This window comes from Chenopodium album, chromosome 2 (assembly GCF_948465745.1).
Source record: "Chenopodium album chromosome 2, dcCheAlbu1.1, whole genome shotgun sequence".
NCBI lineage: Eukaryota > Viridiplantae > Streptophyta > Magnoliopsida > Caryophyllales > Amaranthaceae > Chenopodium > Chenopodium album.
In genome coordinates, this window is record NC_137835.1 from 24,296,347 (window position 1) to 24,314,254 (window position 17,908).

The following is a 17,908-nucleotide window of genomic DNA, read 5'->3' on the forward strand; positions in this document are numbered from 1 at the left end:
CTGTTTCCAGCAGCTACTAAGCGTTTGGCGAGTTTGGATGGCTCTTTGGCTTTAGCTGATGGGGCTCAATTGGTCCTACAGGTGTGTCTCCTTAGCTGGTTCTGCTTAATTTGCATCCTAATAGATTTGTGCTAATTTGATATACTATTGGTGTAACAGGGTTTCCAAAATATTTTGCACTCTAAGTCCCAGTTCGACGACTTGGAAAGGAAACTGCTAGAGTCTGACATGTTTAAGAAGGGGTTGCAACTTCAGGTAGATTGCAGCTAGGAAGAAGGTGGAAGATGTTAACCTGCAGCTAGAGGGTAAGCAGAAGCAGTTCGAAGAGGAGATGAAGAAGAAGAGTGATGCCTTGAAAGCCAAGGATGAAGAGCTGAACAAGAAGGACAAGGAGGCGACAGACCTGTAAAAGAAGTTGGTTGACCTTGAAGATGAGAACAAGAACATTGAGGCTGAAGTTACTCTGAAAATCAAGGCTTATATGGCTAACAATTTCTTGCTGAAAAAAGTTTGAGGGAGACGCAGGTGTGAAGAAACTTCGACAGCTAGTTGATGATTATTTGACTGTTAGCTATATCAGGGATCTAGCATCTAGTGAAGCTAACCCTATGGAACCTGAGGCTGCAAAGTGTACTGCTGAGTCTTCCCCAGGTCATCAGCTTGAGTCTCCGCCTAAGAAGGTTGATGAGGATGAGCAGATACCTGATGCTTGACTTATAGTGTTTTCTGTTTCCCATGTTTTTTGTCTTTTGCTTTCAAAATAATCTTTTGTTCTTTTGGACTTTGTTTTACTTTGCTCGTGGGAGCGAAGGTTTAGACTTTGAACTTTGTGCTCTTGAATATTGAACTTTAGGTTTCTTTAAGTGTTCGTACAATACCTTAGCTTTGCTTTGATTTCTTTGGCTTGTGAACATGCTTTGTCTTTGCTTCTATGAATCTATTTCTGTGAATCTGCGATGTCTGGCGCTTTGGCCCGTAGCTACGTTGTTCGTTGATCAGTATGAACCTGTATCTGCACCACAAGGGTTAGAGGTGGCCGTTGGCATACCTCCGATGCTTAAGTCAGTGCGAGTTGTAGAAAATAAATGGATAAAAATAAAGACTGTGAAATTACTCTGGTTTCTTGTGTCGTCCTGTTGTATTTCAGATTGCCATTGGTTGTTTGCTCGTGTTTCGTTGGTCCTGCAAAACAACATGTTAGAGTTGACCGTTGGCGTGGCCACCAACGACCCTCTGATACTTAAGTTAGTACTAATCTCTTTTTTTATTTTTTTATTTTAACTGCACGAGTGAAAATTCTAAAAGTGATAGAGTTTCAAATGTGCTGCGTTCCAGCTTCTGGGTACCAGCTTACCGTTCGTTGTAGCTAACCTGTAGGCCCCTTTTCCAATGACTTCTACGATCTGGTATGGGCCTTCCCAGGTTGCACCTAACTTACCAGCGTTAAGCTCTTGGGTTTTTTGAAAAACTTTCCTTAGAACCCAATCTCCCACTTTGAACATCCTAGCTTTGACGTTTTTGTTGAAACTTCTAGCTACCATTTGCTGATAGGTGGCCATTCTTATGTATGCTAGGTCTCTTCGCTCTTCCACGATATCTAGATCATGCGACAACTCCTCGCTATTGCACTCTGGCATCATCAAGCCGTATCTAGCTGTTGGAGTGGCGACTTCTGTAGGTAGTACAGGTTCACATCCGCAGACTAATGAGAAAGGTGTTTGACCTGTGGCGATTCTTGGTGTGGTTTTGTTGGCCCAAAGGATTCTTGGCAGCTCTTCTGCCCATTTGCCTTTCTTGTCTTTCAGCTTCTTTTTTAGAGATCCAATGATGACCTTATTGCTGGATTTAGCTTGCCCGTTTGCTTGAGGGTACCTGGGTGTCGAAGTGACTAACATGATATTCCATTTGTCGCAGAAGTTTCTGGTTGGGGCACTTATGAATTGGGATCCGTTGTCACACACTATTTCAGATGGTACTCCGAACATGCAGATTATGTTAGTCTAGATAAAGTTGATAACTTCTTTGTCTCTGACCTGTTGGAACGCATCTGCTTCAATCCACTTAGAAAAATAATCTGTTAGAGCCAACATGTAAACCTTTTGAACTGGGGCAGCAGGTAATTTACCTACTATGTCCATCCCCCATCTCATGAAAGGCCAAGGTGTTAAACGGTATATTCTTTTAAGTTAATAACGTATGTATTGTTTTGAAAGAAAGAGGTACGAAACATCGAAGTAAGTAATTTAATTACTCTATTGATATATAATTAATGTTTATAATATTTCATTAATTCCTAGTTTCATGTTAGGATTTTTCATTGATTTCTAGTATCATGTTAGGGCAAAAGATTTTATTTTTATTGTTTAATGACAGACTAAGATTTGTTATTAATCATATTAGTATCATGCTTAGGATCTTGCTATTATTATGCTATGTTGAGATTGTTATGATGATGAAGATTGGTGTGTCATATTATACATAGATTATTTTGACTTTTATCAGCTATAAAAAATGAAAATTTTGCTTTTACCACCTCCATAAAAATAGTTTTATTTTGCCACCACATATAAAAATGAAAATTGGCTTTTAGCACCAATCACCGCTAACTAACGGAATTTGTTCCTGAATTCGTTAATGAGGCCTACCATGTCCACATGTCATCATATTATTGGGCAATAATATGGATTTATGGTAAGCCTCACTAATGGATTCATGGACGGAATCCATTAGTTAACGGTGATAAGTGGTAAAAACAAATTTTCATTTTTTCCATGTGGTGGCAAAATAAAACATTTTTTTTATGAAGGTGGTAAAATCAAATAAGTGGTTTTTCCGAAATAGTAAAAATCAAAATTTTATTATATAAATAATTTAATGTAATTTGTTAATTAACGAATTATTTTATGTTATTTGTTAATTTACAAATTGTTTTACGTAATTTGTTAATACCAAATTGTCTCATGTTATTCGTTAATTTGCGAATATTTTCACATTATTTGTTAATTTACGAATAGTTTGTGTATAACTTTTTAATGATTATGTAGCTTTATATTATTGTTATTGATTGATCATATAATGCTCTGTCTTACAAATTTAAAATGAATTTGTACTTGAAATCATGTTAATAAGATAATTAATAATTTGGTATAGACCAATATGACTTTAATTTAAGTGATCGCCAATAATAGATCTATTTGTGAATTAATAATCAACTAACATAGATTAAATATATCTAGGATTAATTTAATAATTTTATGTTGATTGGAGAACGTATATGAATATGAGAAGAATAAAGTAAACGCCTTTTTTAAGGCTGGATCAATCTTTTTTAGGTTAGATTCGTACCTACATCCCCGAATATCTAGTCATGGTTTCAGACTATTATGTAGTTAGTGATCGTTGTGATCGTGAATGGTTTACAAGTTTCTAAAACTTGTTGGCGACCCTTTTGCTCTATTTTCCTTCCTTTTGGACGTCATCATGCTTAAGAGCAGGATTACAGTAGGGCTTAAGTGTGAGATTCTTGAAATATTCTCTACACTAAGTGGCTCCGCAAACAAATGACATATAATCATGAAAACATAACTCTTTGCATTCTTAAACTTTAATATGTAGAGTGCTCTTAACATAGTTTGAGCATCCATATTATTGTTCTTAAGTTCAATTACAACATCAGTGGTATAATCCACATCAAAATCAGCCTCATTTCTCTTCGCATGTGATAACATTATTCTACTATCGCTACAAATTAACCAATCTATATTTTTATTTTTAATATTCTTGTCTATATTATGAAGTGCATAACCAGAAAAATAAGAATCAAGTTTATAAACTATAAACGAGTGGTAACATCAATATCATCATAATATCCCCCTATTGTCAAAACAAAAATTGGATGATTAAGATCCCTATAGGTAGAAGATATACCCATTGTCATCGTATCACCCCTACAGCAAGTATTTATAACTTGATTTATATCAGAACTGTAATTTGATAACCAAGGAGCTTTGCCTCGAAGATAAAAAAAACAATCCAGTCTTCTTCTTTAAGCAAACAGATATTATCTTCTCTAAAAAAACATTTTTAAATTAAAAACTTTAAATTACGTACAAGAAAACATCAATTTTCAATTATAAACATATTACATAAATCAACAAATTGGAGGAAAAAAACGACTAATAGAAGAACTTACTATTAGAGCAGTCACTACAATGAGCAAAATAAATGCTCATGAGTAAAGACCAAAAATAATGTACTACATCAATAAGAATTTCTAAATTTGCTCATGAGAAAAACTAAATCTGCTCATTCTACAAGCAAATAAAAGAATGAACAGTAGCATATGGGGCCTATAATAAAGAACACCAACAACATTTTGTTTTTACTTTTTCCACCCTAGATTATGGTGATGTGTATAGAGAGAAATATTGGAGGGGTATTGAATTAAGTAGTAGAGAAAATGGTGAGGAAATTTATTTGATTATTTGTGAGATAAAAATATGACTACCAAAATGCTGATGAGTAAGAGGAGAGAGAAAGTGGGTAGAGAGAGAATAAGGAAGTGGTTTTATTTTATCATTGTAGTGAATGCTCTTATTCATGAGGCATCTAGTTTAGTAAACCTAAAACCTATCGAACTTTTTAAAAAATATTGTGATTTAGAGTAATAAGAAATGATTTTTGAGCTGGTTTGGATTGAATAGAAAGAAGAGAAATAAACAAAATAATGGGAGAAAGTGAAAAAATATCTACAAGGAAGCATTGAATTCTAATAAATAAATTGATGCATTTGTGAGCTAGGTGCGTGATCAATGATGCATTGTCAGACTCGAAGATAACTCTTTTTGTACTCAGACCCGTGAACTAGCCTCACAGTCATTGTTAATCTCTTCCCTTCCGCAACAATATGGTCTTAAAAGCCTTAGAGATGTATTATTGGGTTCTTAAAATAGTCTTTAACCAATGGTTAAAGACTTGGCTTTCACATGTTTTTTTTCTTATATTTGTATTTTGTACTATATAAATTTTTAAGGTGCCTTCTTTTCTTGATTCATTTTTTTTTTTGTTGTTTTTTTTCCTATGATCCCGAGATCACTTAAAACATGGCTAGCTAAAACACAAAACCCGACATCATATGTGGACCAAGATCACAATCCACGGCCTGGTCTGTATTGGGCTTTAGTCCCATTTAGAAGCCTCAAAATTATGAATTTTACAAAATTAAAAATTGGTCCCACATTTTCAACAAGTAGAAAACGAGGGAATAAAAAATTAAAAAAACTAACTTTATTCATTGAATTCGTCCTCCGATGATCAATTAGTTTTATCCTTAATGTCATTATCCGTTAGTGGGTCCCAATATTTTTGCAATTTCTCTTAACATCTTCGAACTAAATATTAGTAAAAAGTTATAAGATCAACGCCTTCAATATTGTGGGGGTTGATCAAGTCATTTTCTTTATTTTCCTCTCCATTTAATATTTAAAAGTTTCTTTTTATTGATTATTAGCAATATGTTATCATGAGTAGTATAGATATGGCAAATGGCAATTTAATCAACCATAGAATTGTTCCTAGGTCTCAAACCTTTACGATAAGATTATATTATTAATGTAAGTTTTTATCATGTACATTGTAATCAGGACTATTTAATTAAATATTATTACTATGAATGAAAACTTTTTTAACACTAATGTGGAAGCTAGCTTACATCCATGTCATGTATGTCAGTAGCAGAACTATCTTAATATTCCCTTTGTTTTGTTAAACCCTTCCCTAAAAAACCTCCTTACAATACCCTTTTCTCATTTGCCCAAGCTACTTACTCGTAAAAAATGATTATGTTCTAAGTTTACTTGATAAAGATTGTGTAAAAAACATTTATAATGTATATTTGCTGAAGAAATTTTGATTGCTTGTCTAGGAATGTTTTGTTGTGATAGACCAATTCGCATATCTGGAGTCCTTATAAAATGCACAGGACATGAGACATTGGGCATTTCATATATTTCAGTAAAAGCTTTTATTTTATCGTAGGGAACACCATATATACCAAATTCAGCTCGTGGTAAGTCAAATTGAAGTAGTATATCATGTAGAATTATTTTGATATTTGTGTTAAGAACTTTACATGGTTCATCCACTTTTTTGTTTATTAACAAGTTAATTTTTAATATGAAAATAAAAAAGGTGTATTTATTATGTAAATAAGTCTAAAGTAGTTGTTGTTTTGAGAGCAAACATTAGTTTTTGTTTCTATTTACAAAATACCCAAAACAAAAATGTGTAATAGTCTTTTTGAATACGTATTGAATATTCATATACGTGTTAAAACCTATAATTTTTTGTAATATACGTGTCAGACATGTTATATATTTTGTGTATATTATACAAGTGGGACATATTGTAAGTTGTAAGCGAGGGGATAATTAATCGTTTTGATTAGGGGTGAGAAAAAATTATGGGTACCTGGTTTTGGGATTCGAACCGGTAAGGACCCTGCGGGTCCTAACCCGGAACTAATTCTGGTGGATCCGGGTCCGGTTTTAAAAAATGGGAAAAAGTAGAAACCAGTTCCAATTCCAAGTCCGAATTTAGGACCCTTTACCAACCGGGTACCCGATTTATACAATAATGATCCTGGTACGTAGTATTGGATATGGATTTTGTAAGGAGTTTATGAATTTTTCACAGCCCAAAGCCCAATATGTAAATGACTAAGACTTAATCTAAAAAACCCTAATATTCTTTTAATCCCTCAGCCTCCAACCTTCTTCTTTCACATGCCAATTTTTTGTTACGTTTTTTGAGGGTTTTAGAGTAGCTCTGTGATTTTTTTTTAAAATAATTCTTTCTAGAGACATTCCTTCTAATTTCTTGATGTTTTTGGATTTTTATGGTGAAAAAGAACAATGTATTCCATAATATAGTTTTGTATTTGAATTTTGAAGAGAATTAAAGTCTAAAGTAGTAAGATAAGATTACAACACAAATTAGAATAATAATAATAATAATAATAATAAAACGGGTACCAAATTTTTGAACCGGCCGGGTTTTGGAACCAGTTCCGGTCAGTTCCAAAATTTTAGGAACCGAAATAACATGATCCAATTTCGGGTCTAAAAATTTGGGACCCGATATTACCAGTTACAATTTCGGGTCCAGCAAAATCAATCAGGTACCCGATTTTGCTCATCCCTAGTTTTGATTTTAGAAATGGGGTCATAAATTGTTTAAGTAATTAGAAATGATATAAACTTTGAAGAGTTTGCTAATAAATGTACAAAACATAATTATTCTAGTTAACAAAGGGTCATTATCCATTATTTATCCTTACTATTTAAGTTAAGATATTCTAGAGGCGGTTTTAATTGGGTCGGTGCAACGAGATAAACATAACAAAGCCCCTAATGTGACAAAAGTTTGTTGCACTACAGATATTCAAATGTTGTAAAACTATTTTACGTATGTTTAAAAAAAGAGCTAAATATACAAACATGAACCTAAACACATATGTATTATACAAATCCGTATATAAATGGAAAAATTGCCACATTTAATCCAAGCTTTGCCTCATCCTTCAATATTAATCTCAACTTCAGTTTATTCCCTATCACTCCCAACTTTGTAGCGTATTAATTTTTATCACCCCAACCGGTCATCCAACTTAATATTACAAGTTACATCAGCGTATGATTGGCTAAAAAATTAAAAAATCTAAAATAAACAACCTTTAATCATCAAAACATAATTATAAAACATACAAATCATGTTAAAAAATTTAAATTAACATCAATAATATAATTGTAGAAGTAATAATAAAAAAACAAGATAAAATAGGAGAGAGAGAGAACCACCAAGGAGGTGGCCGGCTGGCTGGGCAGCAATAGGTGGCTGTTGTGCTCGCTGGTAGGGATGACGTGGCAGGTGGTGGCAGCAAAGGTGGTGTCAAGTTGAGGCTTTTCTTGGTGATGTTTCACGTATGAAACATGAAAGGAAAAAGAAATAAAAAAAGTAAGGGAAAAAGAAGGAAAAAGAAAAGAAAGAAAGAAAAATAAGAAAAAGGAAAACAGAAAGATAAAGAAAAGAAAACTTACATGACAAAATATGATTTCATTAAGCCTCTTTATGTAGGAAAATTTTAGGGTTTGAGGGATATTTATAAAGTAGAGAGTATAGGGTAGGTTTGGGCTTAGTGTAGACACCCATTTGTGTCTCCCCAAAACCAAACCCGGTGATGAGTACCTTTTGCGTCGAATCATAATCGAATGAAGTGAAAGTGTAAAAAGTCTAGTGTTGAGGTTAGTTTTTATAAAAATATCTTTCTTTCTATTTCCGAAAACCTGCTCTATTTTATGAAAATAGCCAGTCTAGTTCTGTTTGGTCCATAACATGGGTCCAATAATGGTGTATTTAGATTTCGAGCTTTTCAACAATATATTATAAGCCCAATTCCGATGAATAATGAGGAAGTTATGACCAAAATACAAAACTGGGCCCGGTTTGGTTCTTATATGCGACCCAATAATCTAGAGCAGGGCCTATTATTAATTATCATTCTTAAAGCTATTAGGATCGATAATATTCTTCTAGAATCATCTAGACGGTTCTTTTTTATCCTAGTAGGATTAGGATTGATAATTATGTTTTAGAGTTTTACTTGGAATAAAATAAGTGTTTTATATGAAAATACGGTTTTACCCCTAACACGGATTTACGACTCAATTTTATCGAGAAATGGATTTTGCGTTGAAAACGTGTTGAGAATCTCTTGCATCGCCTGACGATAGGTTTGTTGCCTGGCGCTGCAGTGCAGCGCTTGGCGCCAAATTCGTCGCCTGGTGATGAGTTCTGTCGTTGGCGACATGATGTGTTTTATTCCTTTTGAACTCTAACTCTTTTATATCAATTCAGGACTATTTTTCTTATAAATAGGGTCCTTGGACCTCCGTTTTCAATCATAAACTCTCATCATCAATAACCATAATTCTCTAATTCTTCTCTCTCTCTAAGTTAAAGCTTATTCTCTGTCCCTATTTCTAAACAAGCCTTTTACAAAACACAATTCCATGATTATTAGCACTAGAAACACCTAGCCAACTTCGAAGTTTCCTTCGGCTTAAACGTGAAAGGTTTGATAATTTCTAAGGGTTTGGTCCCAAATCTCTATTTCAATTATTTAATTTACTTGTTTGATTTTAATATTTTCCTTGAAGTTACTAACGTGTGCATTTTGTTATTAGAAAGAGGTACGAGGCATCTAAGTAAGTACTTTAATATTTTAATTGATCTTTTGATATAGAAATCATGTTTAGATTATTATTTTGATTCCTAGTATCATGTTAGGATGTTTTATTACTTCCTAGTATCATGTTTAGGGTAATAATTAAGTTTCTTATATCAATTATGATTCCTATGATGCTTCCTATTTTCTTTCCTTATATCATGTTAGGGCTAAAGCTTTGATCTTTATATGTTTAGTGACAAGCTAGGATTTGTTATTAATCTTATTAGTATCATGCCTAGGATCTTGCTAATAATATTATGCTTTAATATGATTATTTTAATTCTGATTGTTATAATTGTTATAATTATTATTTTAATCTTATATTTTTTTTATTTTTTATAATTGTTATAATTATTGTCATGATGATTATTATTATTTTGATGATTATTATTATTGTTGTTGCTTGATGATTATTGTTATTGCTTGGTCACGCCTTTTATGCATGTTTAAAGAGAATTTGTACTTGTAATCACGCTTAATAAGATAATTAATAATCTTGTTAGGGCTAATATGATTATAATTCAAGTGATCGCCAATAATAGTTTTATTTGTGCATTAATATTCAACAAACATAGATTAAACAGGTTTAGTATTAACCTAATGCTTGCATGTTAGCCCGAAAACGCACATGAATACGAGAAGAATAAAGTAGAGGCCTATTATTAGGGCAAGTGCAGTCTCTTTTAGATTGGATTTGTACCTTCATCCCCGAACACCAGTCATGGTTCTAGACCTAATGGAGTTGACGATTACCTGGATTATTAAGGGGTGTAACCTTCACCCTATGAACGGTTTACAAGTTCCTAAAACTTGTTGCGACTCTTTTGCTCTAGCTTCCTTCTCTTTCGATGCCTCCATACTTAAGTGTATGATCACATTGGGGTTCAAGTTTGGGGTAATGCTTAAAATATTCCCTACAGTTTTTGGCGACTCCACCGGGGAGGATTTCTATTTTAATTCCTAAAATTTATTTTGGCAATGATTTAGAATGAGTGGATGAGACTCGAAAAGGTCTAAGTATTTCATGTGCGTAATTTTGATTAACATTATTGACAAAAGAATAAAAAAGGTTCTCATTGAAAAGACCATCTGTAATGAGTCCAAAACATAGGATTTTTACACGTAGAAAATTTGAAAAATATCTTTCACAACTAGAATCGAAATAATACTGCGAAAATTGGAAAATTCTAATAACACAAAAAGCTGCTGAGGCATGTAGGAACTGGCGTCTTGAAAACAGAGCCTGTCGCCAATGATATGGCTCTATCGCCTGGTGACAGGGCTATATCCTGGAGACAGACTCTATTGTCTAACGCCAAGTTTTTCCAATACCGAGCCAAAACTCTGCCTTCTTGTTTTAACTGGTTCTAGCATTGTTGGCTCGATTCGACTTCCTGATTGAGTTTTTCTCTCTTTTCTGAAACCCATATGTGTTCTACATATGGACATAACCCTCTGGGAATTCATGCTCCATCTACCCAATCGAACGCTCCTTGAAACAAAGGGTACATCCGAGATTGTTAAATTCACCAAACCGTGGAAGCGAGTTTAACTCGCGGGGTCCCATCCACACGCTTCAACCCTTCCAAAGGTAAGGCTTCCACGCGGTGCATCCGGACTCATAACCATGGACACTCTTTGACTAACCTATATCCTTGAACTTTAGAGAACTAGAGCTATGGTTAGGTTGCAAACTCATTGCATCATACTGTTATTACTTGACTACTTGTGCATTCTTTGCTTGTGCATAACCTATGTGTGTTTACACTAACCGTTTGTTTGACTTGTGATTAAGTCTAAATAAAATAATTAATGATTAAAGGACTTTGCTTAATTGATTAATTTGAGTAATTAAAGTCTAATAAATCAATCAAACTGACTTAGTACGATTATAGGCATGCCCCTTTGAATTAAAAATAATACTGGAAACAGTCCCAGATTAATGTTCCATCAATGGCGCAGAGGTTCGGGCTGTGGCGCCAAACACTGCTGTGCAACGCCTGGGGACGACCTTGTCGTCTGGCGCTGCACTTCAGTGTTCGGCGACAGTTATGTTGCTTTGGCGACAGTCCAGTTTATTACTCAAGTCATCACGACGAGTCTAATTAAACAGTTTACTAATCAATTTGATTAGTTTGATTAATGGAAGTAGCCATATTTAGTACTTAATTGAGTTAAGCACTTAGTTCTATGATCATAAAAAGCTTGAGTGACTTCAAAAAATTAAAATAGCACTTAGTTTCATGGCTCTAGTTCTCTAAAGTTCAGGATGGGATGGTGTGCAACTTATGCAATTTTCAATTTCATAAAAAGTTTGAGCGACTCCAATAGATTAAAATAGAAAATAATAAGCAAAATAAATAAATAAAAGTGTACAAAAGGGCAAGTGTTACAATGTTTTTGATATGAAAATATCTTTGATAAGAACACGTCTCGGATTGCGTTTCTTATCGAGTGCTCGGTACTGTGCCTAAGAAACATGAATGCCAAGTGAGTGATAGACCGCATGATTGGTATTGCCCACACTTATAAAAAAGTTAAATAAAGCAAAAAAAGAGCTAAAAAAGAGTGAGAAACCTCAGGCATGAAAATACAAATATTCAAAAGCAAAGTTGCACACCTTGGGGGCTTATCTAGGGTCTTGAGCCTTTTATCCCCTTCTTCTTCAACCTTTAGCCTAATCACGTTACAACCCTTAAAAAGACCTTTTTGAGGTATACACACACTTGTGCGAGGTTCCGATAGAGCTACGTTCGGCCTGATTCCTAACGGATACGTAGGCAACCTCACATCGAGGTGCGACCGTAATAAAAATGCATTCACATTCACACTCACACCATGATCATATCAAAGGATATCCAATGCTCATCCTTATTCATGTAGAACTAGACTTAGGGGCTTGATCCCTACATCATTAGCTTACCTAGCCTTAGAGTCACCACCATCTAACTCTTTTCAATATATTTTCCACACACTTAGCCCTTGCAGCCTAACTTTAGTGTCACTATCACACACATCACAGATACATGACCAAATATACTTCCCTTAGGAACCCTTTATCATGAAATCTTAACAAAACGTTGAAGCATGCCTTGTCATATCACTCATCACTCATCATTGCATCACAGAGTATGAAGTGCTTAGCCTCCGTGCCTAAGTTACCCAAATGCTTTCATCATTGAGTCAACAATTGAGATAGCCCAGGATGGATTAATCCTTGCACCTTAAGAGATAGTATCAACAACAATTGACTAAGATCATTCAACATGCACCTTCAAAAACTTCGCTTCTTTCTTTTTTCGGTCATGCAACTTCAAAAATGACAGAAATTTTTTGCTTTTTTGCATTTTTGAGTCGCACGATCAAATTACCATGCACACACGAGTCATGTGCACGTTTAGTCATGTCGTGTCATATCACTGTGATTCAAGTTGATACCTTGAGTCATGATAATTCAATGAGTCAAGCAACAATAAACCTTAGGTCAACCCTAAGATAATTAAAGAAATATAAGCAAAGTCCTATAGTCAAAGATATAAATGCAGGTGAATCCAAGCAAGCAAGAATGTTCTCGAATTTTTTTCGAAAAACCGCAAATATGAACGCATGAGATTCTTCCAAGATGAGGAGAATTTGAGCAAAATTACATGGATCAGTAAATTAGAGATGAAGAGCTTTAATTTACAAAAGATTTTAGCGGATTTGGATTGAAAGGAAACGACCAAGTTCAAAGTTCGAAGCGAAATCGAGCAATGAACAGGAGCAGCAAGGGCAAAATAGGGAAGACCCTACTCCGGCGCCAGACGACACGGCTGTCGTATGGTGACAGAAGAAAAGCGCGGCGACAGATAGTTCCAGCGAGCGCTGGTGCGGCGACACAATGCGTGGCCCCCATAATAGATTATGCGGACCTAGTGCAGAAATTTCGGGTTCCTTGGTACGCAAGTTAGCCCCTATAAGCAATTTGACGTGATTAAGTAGTCAGCTTGATTACAATCACAATAAGTGATCGACCTGACAAAAGATCGTCTCACTTAGCTTAAAGCGCTTAAGCATTGGCTCATCGCAGGCACCGACGTAATGGTTCACAAAAAGCAAAAAGAGCCGACGTACTGGTACAGCAGCAATTTCAGCAAGTATCTATAATAGCTAAATTCAAGCAGCATTAAGGATCAACAAGCGTTGTTCTTCGGTAGCTTTCTTCGGAATATTATCGCAACAACTGAGGATGACTTCAAGTGAAGTTATCTTCGACAATGTTCGCTAAGATTGTGGAGGTTGTCACTAAGATTTAAGATGATAGCTCAAGATGGGCGGTCTTTCACAGCATTCGCTATGATTGTGGAGGTTGTCACCTAGATTAGAGAAGATAGCACGGGATGGGCGGTCTTCGACAATATTCGCTAAGATTGTGGAGGTTATCACTTAGATTCGAGAAGATATCACGAGATGGGCAGTCTTCGACAGCATTCGCTAAGATTGTGGAGGTTGTCACCCAAGATTTGAGAAGATAGCACAAGATGGGCGGTCTTCAACGACATTTGCTAAGATTGTGGCGGTTGTCACAAAGATTTGAGAAGAGCAGTTTGTGATGAGGCGGTCTTCGACGACCTTTGCAATGATTGTGAAGGTTGTCACCCTATGATTCAAGAAAAAGGCTCGAGATGTATCAGCATTGATCGACGTCGTTCCTTAGTTTGTGGAGGGTTGTCAACAACAGCAAATGCAACAATCGGTTACCCTCAGAGACGTGTGCTTGACGGTGAAAGATACGCGTTTCTTAACTCTCTTATCTGTTTAACTAACGCTAGTTTACAGGTATTGGAGTTACAAGAATGATTTAGGATTACAGAACGTTCTCAATCATTCTCTGTCCTTATCGCTACTTTGACTTTCGTTTTCGAAACTTGCATTTCTCCAAACTCAGTCAAAGTGTGACTTCTGTAAACACCATTTGTGTCTCCCCAAAACCAAACCCAATGATGAGCACTTTTCACGTCGAATCATATTCGAATGAAGTGAAAGTGTGGAATGTTTAGTGTTGCGGTTAGTTTTAATTCTTTTCTTTCTCTGTGTTTTTGAAAACCTATTTTAAGAAAACACCTAATCCAGTTTTGTTTGGTCCATGTCAAGGGTTCAATAATAGTTTAGTTGGGTTGGGTTCGAAAAGAGCTTTCCAACGATATATTATAAGCCCAATTCCGATGAATAATGAGGAAGTTATGGCAAAATTACTAAACTGGGCCCTGTTCGATCTTCATATGCGGCCTAATGATCTAGGGGAGGGCCTATTATAATTTATCATTCCTAATGCAATTAGGATTGATTATAGTCTTCTAGAATCTTCTAGAAGGTTCTTTTGAATCTTAATTTGATTAGAATTGATAAATTGACTTTAATTTACATTTAGGAATTTTAATCAGAATAAAAGAAGTGTTTTAAGGAAATTACAGTTTTACCCTCTCGTATGCTTCTATTTTATCAAAATAAGAAAACGCGTAGAAAACTGATTTGCAACGCCATACGACAGCTTTGTCGCCTGGCGACAGAGTGCAGCGTCTGGCGACATGCGCGTTGTTGGCGACAGGTTCGTGTTTTATTCTTTTCGAAACTCTGTATCGATTTTTTATTATATCCGGCTGATTTTCTTTATAAATAGCCTCCTACAATTCTGTTTTCAATCATCAATTCTCATCAACAATCACCAACTCTCATCAAGAAATTCTTGATACTCTCACTCCCTCTCTCCCGCTCTCTCTCTCTTCTAAACTAGCCTTTTGCACACAAAATTCCGCATTCACAAAATCTAGACACACCTAGCCAAGTCCAATGTTGCCTTTGCCCTAGACGTGAAAGGTTTTAATTTCTGAGGGTTTAATCCCAAATCTCTATTTCAATTATTTAATTTAATTGTTTATTTATTATTTTCCTTGAAGTTACTAACGCGTGTATTTTTGTTATTAGAAAGAGGTACGAGGCATCCAAGTAAGTGCTTTAATTTATTTATTGATATTATGATATAGAAATCATGTCTTGGTTGTTATTATATGATTCCTAGTATCATGTTAGGATGCTCGATTTTTTGAATGACAACAATGATTCCTAGTATTATGTTTAGGGAAAAGGTTATAATGTTAAACATGCTTATTATGATTCCTGCAATGCTTCCTATTTCTTTTCCATATATTCATGTTAGTACCATGTTAGGGATAAACTTTGATCTTTATTGTTTAGTGACATACTAGGGTTTTTTTTTTATTAATCTTGTTAGTATCATGCCTAGGATCTTGCTACTATTATGTTTTAACGTGATTATTATTTTGATTATTATGATGATTATAATTTTTATCATGATGATTATTGTTGCTTGATATTTCTTATTGTTATTGCTTGATCACGCCTTTTATTGCATGTTTAAAGGGAATTGGTACTTGTAATCACGCTTAATAAGATAATTAATAATCTTGTTAAGGGTTAATTTGATTATAATTCAAGTGATCGCCAATAATAGTTTTGTTTGTGCATTAATATTCAACCAACATAGATTAAACAGGTTTAGGGTAAACATATTGATTGCATGTTAGTCAGAAAGCGCACATGAATACGAGAAGAATAAAGTAGAGGCCTATTATTAGGGCAGGTTCAATCTCTTTTAGGTTGGATTTGTACCTTCATCCCCGAACTTCCAGTCATGGTTCCAGACCTATTGGAGTTAACGATCTCATGGATCGTTAAGGGGTGTAACCTTCACCCTGAGAACGGTTTACAAGTTCTTTAAACTTGTTGGTGACTCTTTTGCTCTAGCTTCCTTCCCTTTGGACGCCACCATGCTTTAGTGTATGATCACATTGGGGTTCAAGTTAGGGGTAATGCTTGAAATATTCCCTACCGTTTTTGGCGACTCCCCTGGGGATGATTTCTATTTTAATTCTTGAAATTTATTTCGGCAATGATTTAGAATAAGTGGATGAGACTCGAAAAGTTCTAAGTATTTCATGTGCGTAATTTTAATTAACATTTTTGTCATGTGCATAAAAATGATCTCATTGGAAAGACCATCCGTAATGAGTTAAAAACATAGGATTTTTACATGTAGGAAATTTGAGGAATATCTTTCACAACTAGAATCGAAATAATGCTGCGCGAAACTGGAAAATTTTATCGAGCACAGAAAGCTGCTAAGACATGTAGGAACTGGCGGCCAAAAAACAGAGTCTGTCGCCGAGGATTTGACTTTATCTCCAGGCAACACTCCTTTCACCAGGTGACAGAACCAAATTGCGGCGACGGCTTCTGTTCGTTGGCGCCAAGTTCTTCCAATACCTAGCCAGAAATATGTGTTCTAATTTTGACCAGTTTTAGCACTATTTGCTTGATTCTACTTCCTGATTGAGTTTTTCTCACTTTTCTGAAATCCATATGTGTTCTACATATGGACATAAACCTTTGGGAATTCATGCTCCATCTACCTGATTGAACGCTCAGTGCAACAAAGGGTACATTCGAGAATGTTGAATTCACCGAATCATGGAAGCGAGTTTTTAACTTGTGGTGTCCCATCCACTTGCGCCAACCATTCAAAAGGTAAGGCTTCCGCACGGTGGATTCGGAAAATTAAACATGGACCCTCTTTAACTAACCCATATCCCGAACATAAGAGAACTAGAGCCATGGTTAGGTTGAAAACTCATTGTATCATATTGTGCCTACTTGCCTAATTATGCATTATTTGTTGTGCGTACTCTATGTGTTTTTCCTAACCGTTTGTTTGACTTGTGTTTAAGACTAAATGAACTGATTAATGACTAAAAGGACTTTGTCTAATTAATTAATTAATTAATTTGAGTAATTAAAGTCTAATAATTTAATCGGAATTGACTTAGTACGACTTTAGGCATGTCCCGTAGAGTTAAAATACTAAAACAGTCCTAGATTAACGCTCTAGTAATGGCGCCACGATTTGGGCTGCAGCGCCACACTATGATGTGCAACGCCTGGCGATAGCCCTGTCGTCTGGCGCTGCACTGCAGAGTGCGGCGACAGTGCTGTCGCTTTGGCGTCAGTTCAGTATTTTGCTCGATTCATCACAATGAGTCTAATTCCACAATTTGCTAATCAGTTCGGTTATTTTATTAATAACAGTACCCTTGTTAGGTCCTTAATTAAGTATAGTCACATAGTCTAGTCACATGGTCTTACACAAGAGTCAAAGCATGTCACCTACACTCACTAGTCTTAGCACACACTTTGAGTATATGGCACAATGACCATGTCTTAGGTTCATGCATGAGTCGGTTTTTTCCGTCATTTGAGTTGGGGGTACATTATATTCCTAATTTCTTTATATCTCTCCATCTACATCATCTTTCCATTTTCTACATGCTTTCTCCATATCACAACCTTCATTCTTCCTATCCTTTTCCATCCATGCATGTTGAATAGAGTACATTTTAGTCAAATAATTAACGATGAATATCCCTAATTTCCCTTTCCACAATACTTGGTCAAGGAGAGAAGGGCGATTAATCAAGGACAACCTCTTTGTTTAAGTCTTACTTTTTAATAAACAGATTTGTCAAAAGAGGAAAGCTAAAAAGATAATGGCAACTCAGGAAGAAGTCA

General features: G+C 35.3%; 1 protein-coding gene across 1 annotated transcript; it reads right to left on the reverse strand.

Annotated features, from left to right (window-relative positions):
* Nucleotides 1-1,298: 1,298 nt before the first annotated feature.
* Nucleotides 1,299-1,895, reverse strand: LOC145570777 (uncharacterized). Its single transcript, XM_081629918.1, has one exon. The coding sequence runs from the start codon at nucleotides 1,893-1,895 to the stop codon at nucleotides 1,299-1,301; it is 597 nt and encodes a 198-aa protein (XP_081486044.1).
* Nucleotides 1,896-17,908: the final 16,013 nt, after the last annotated feature.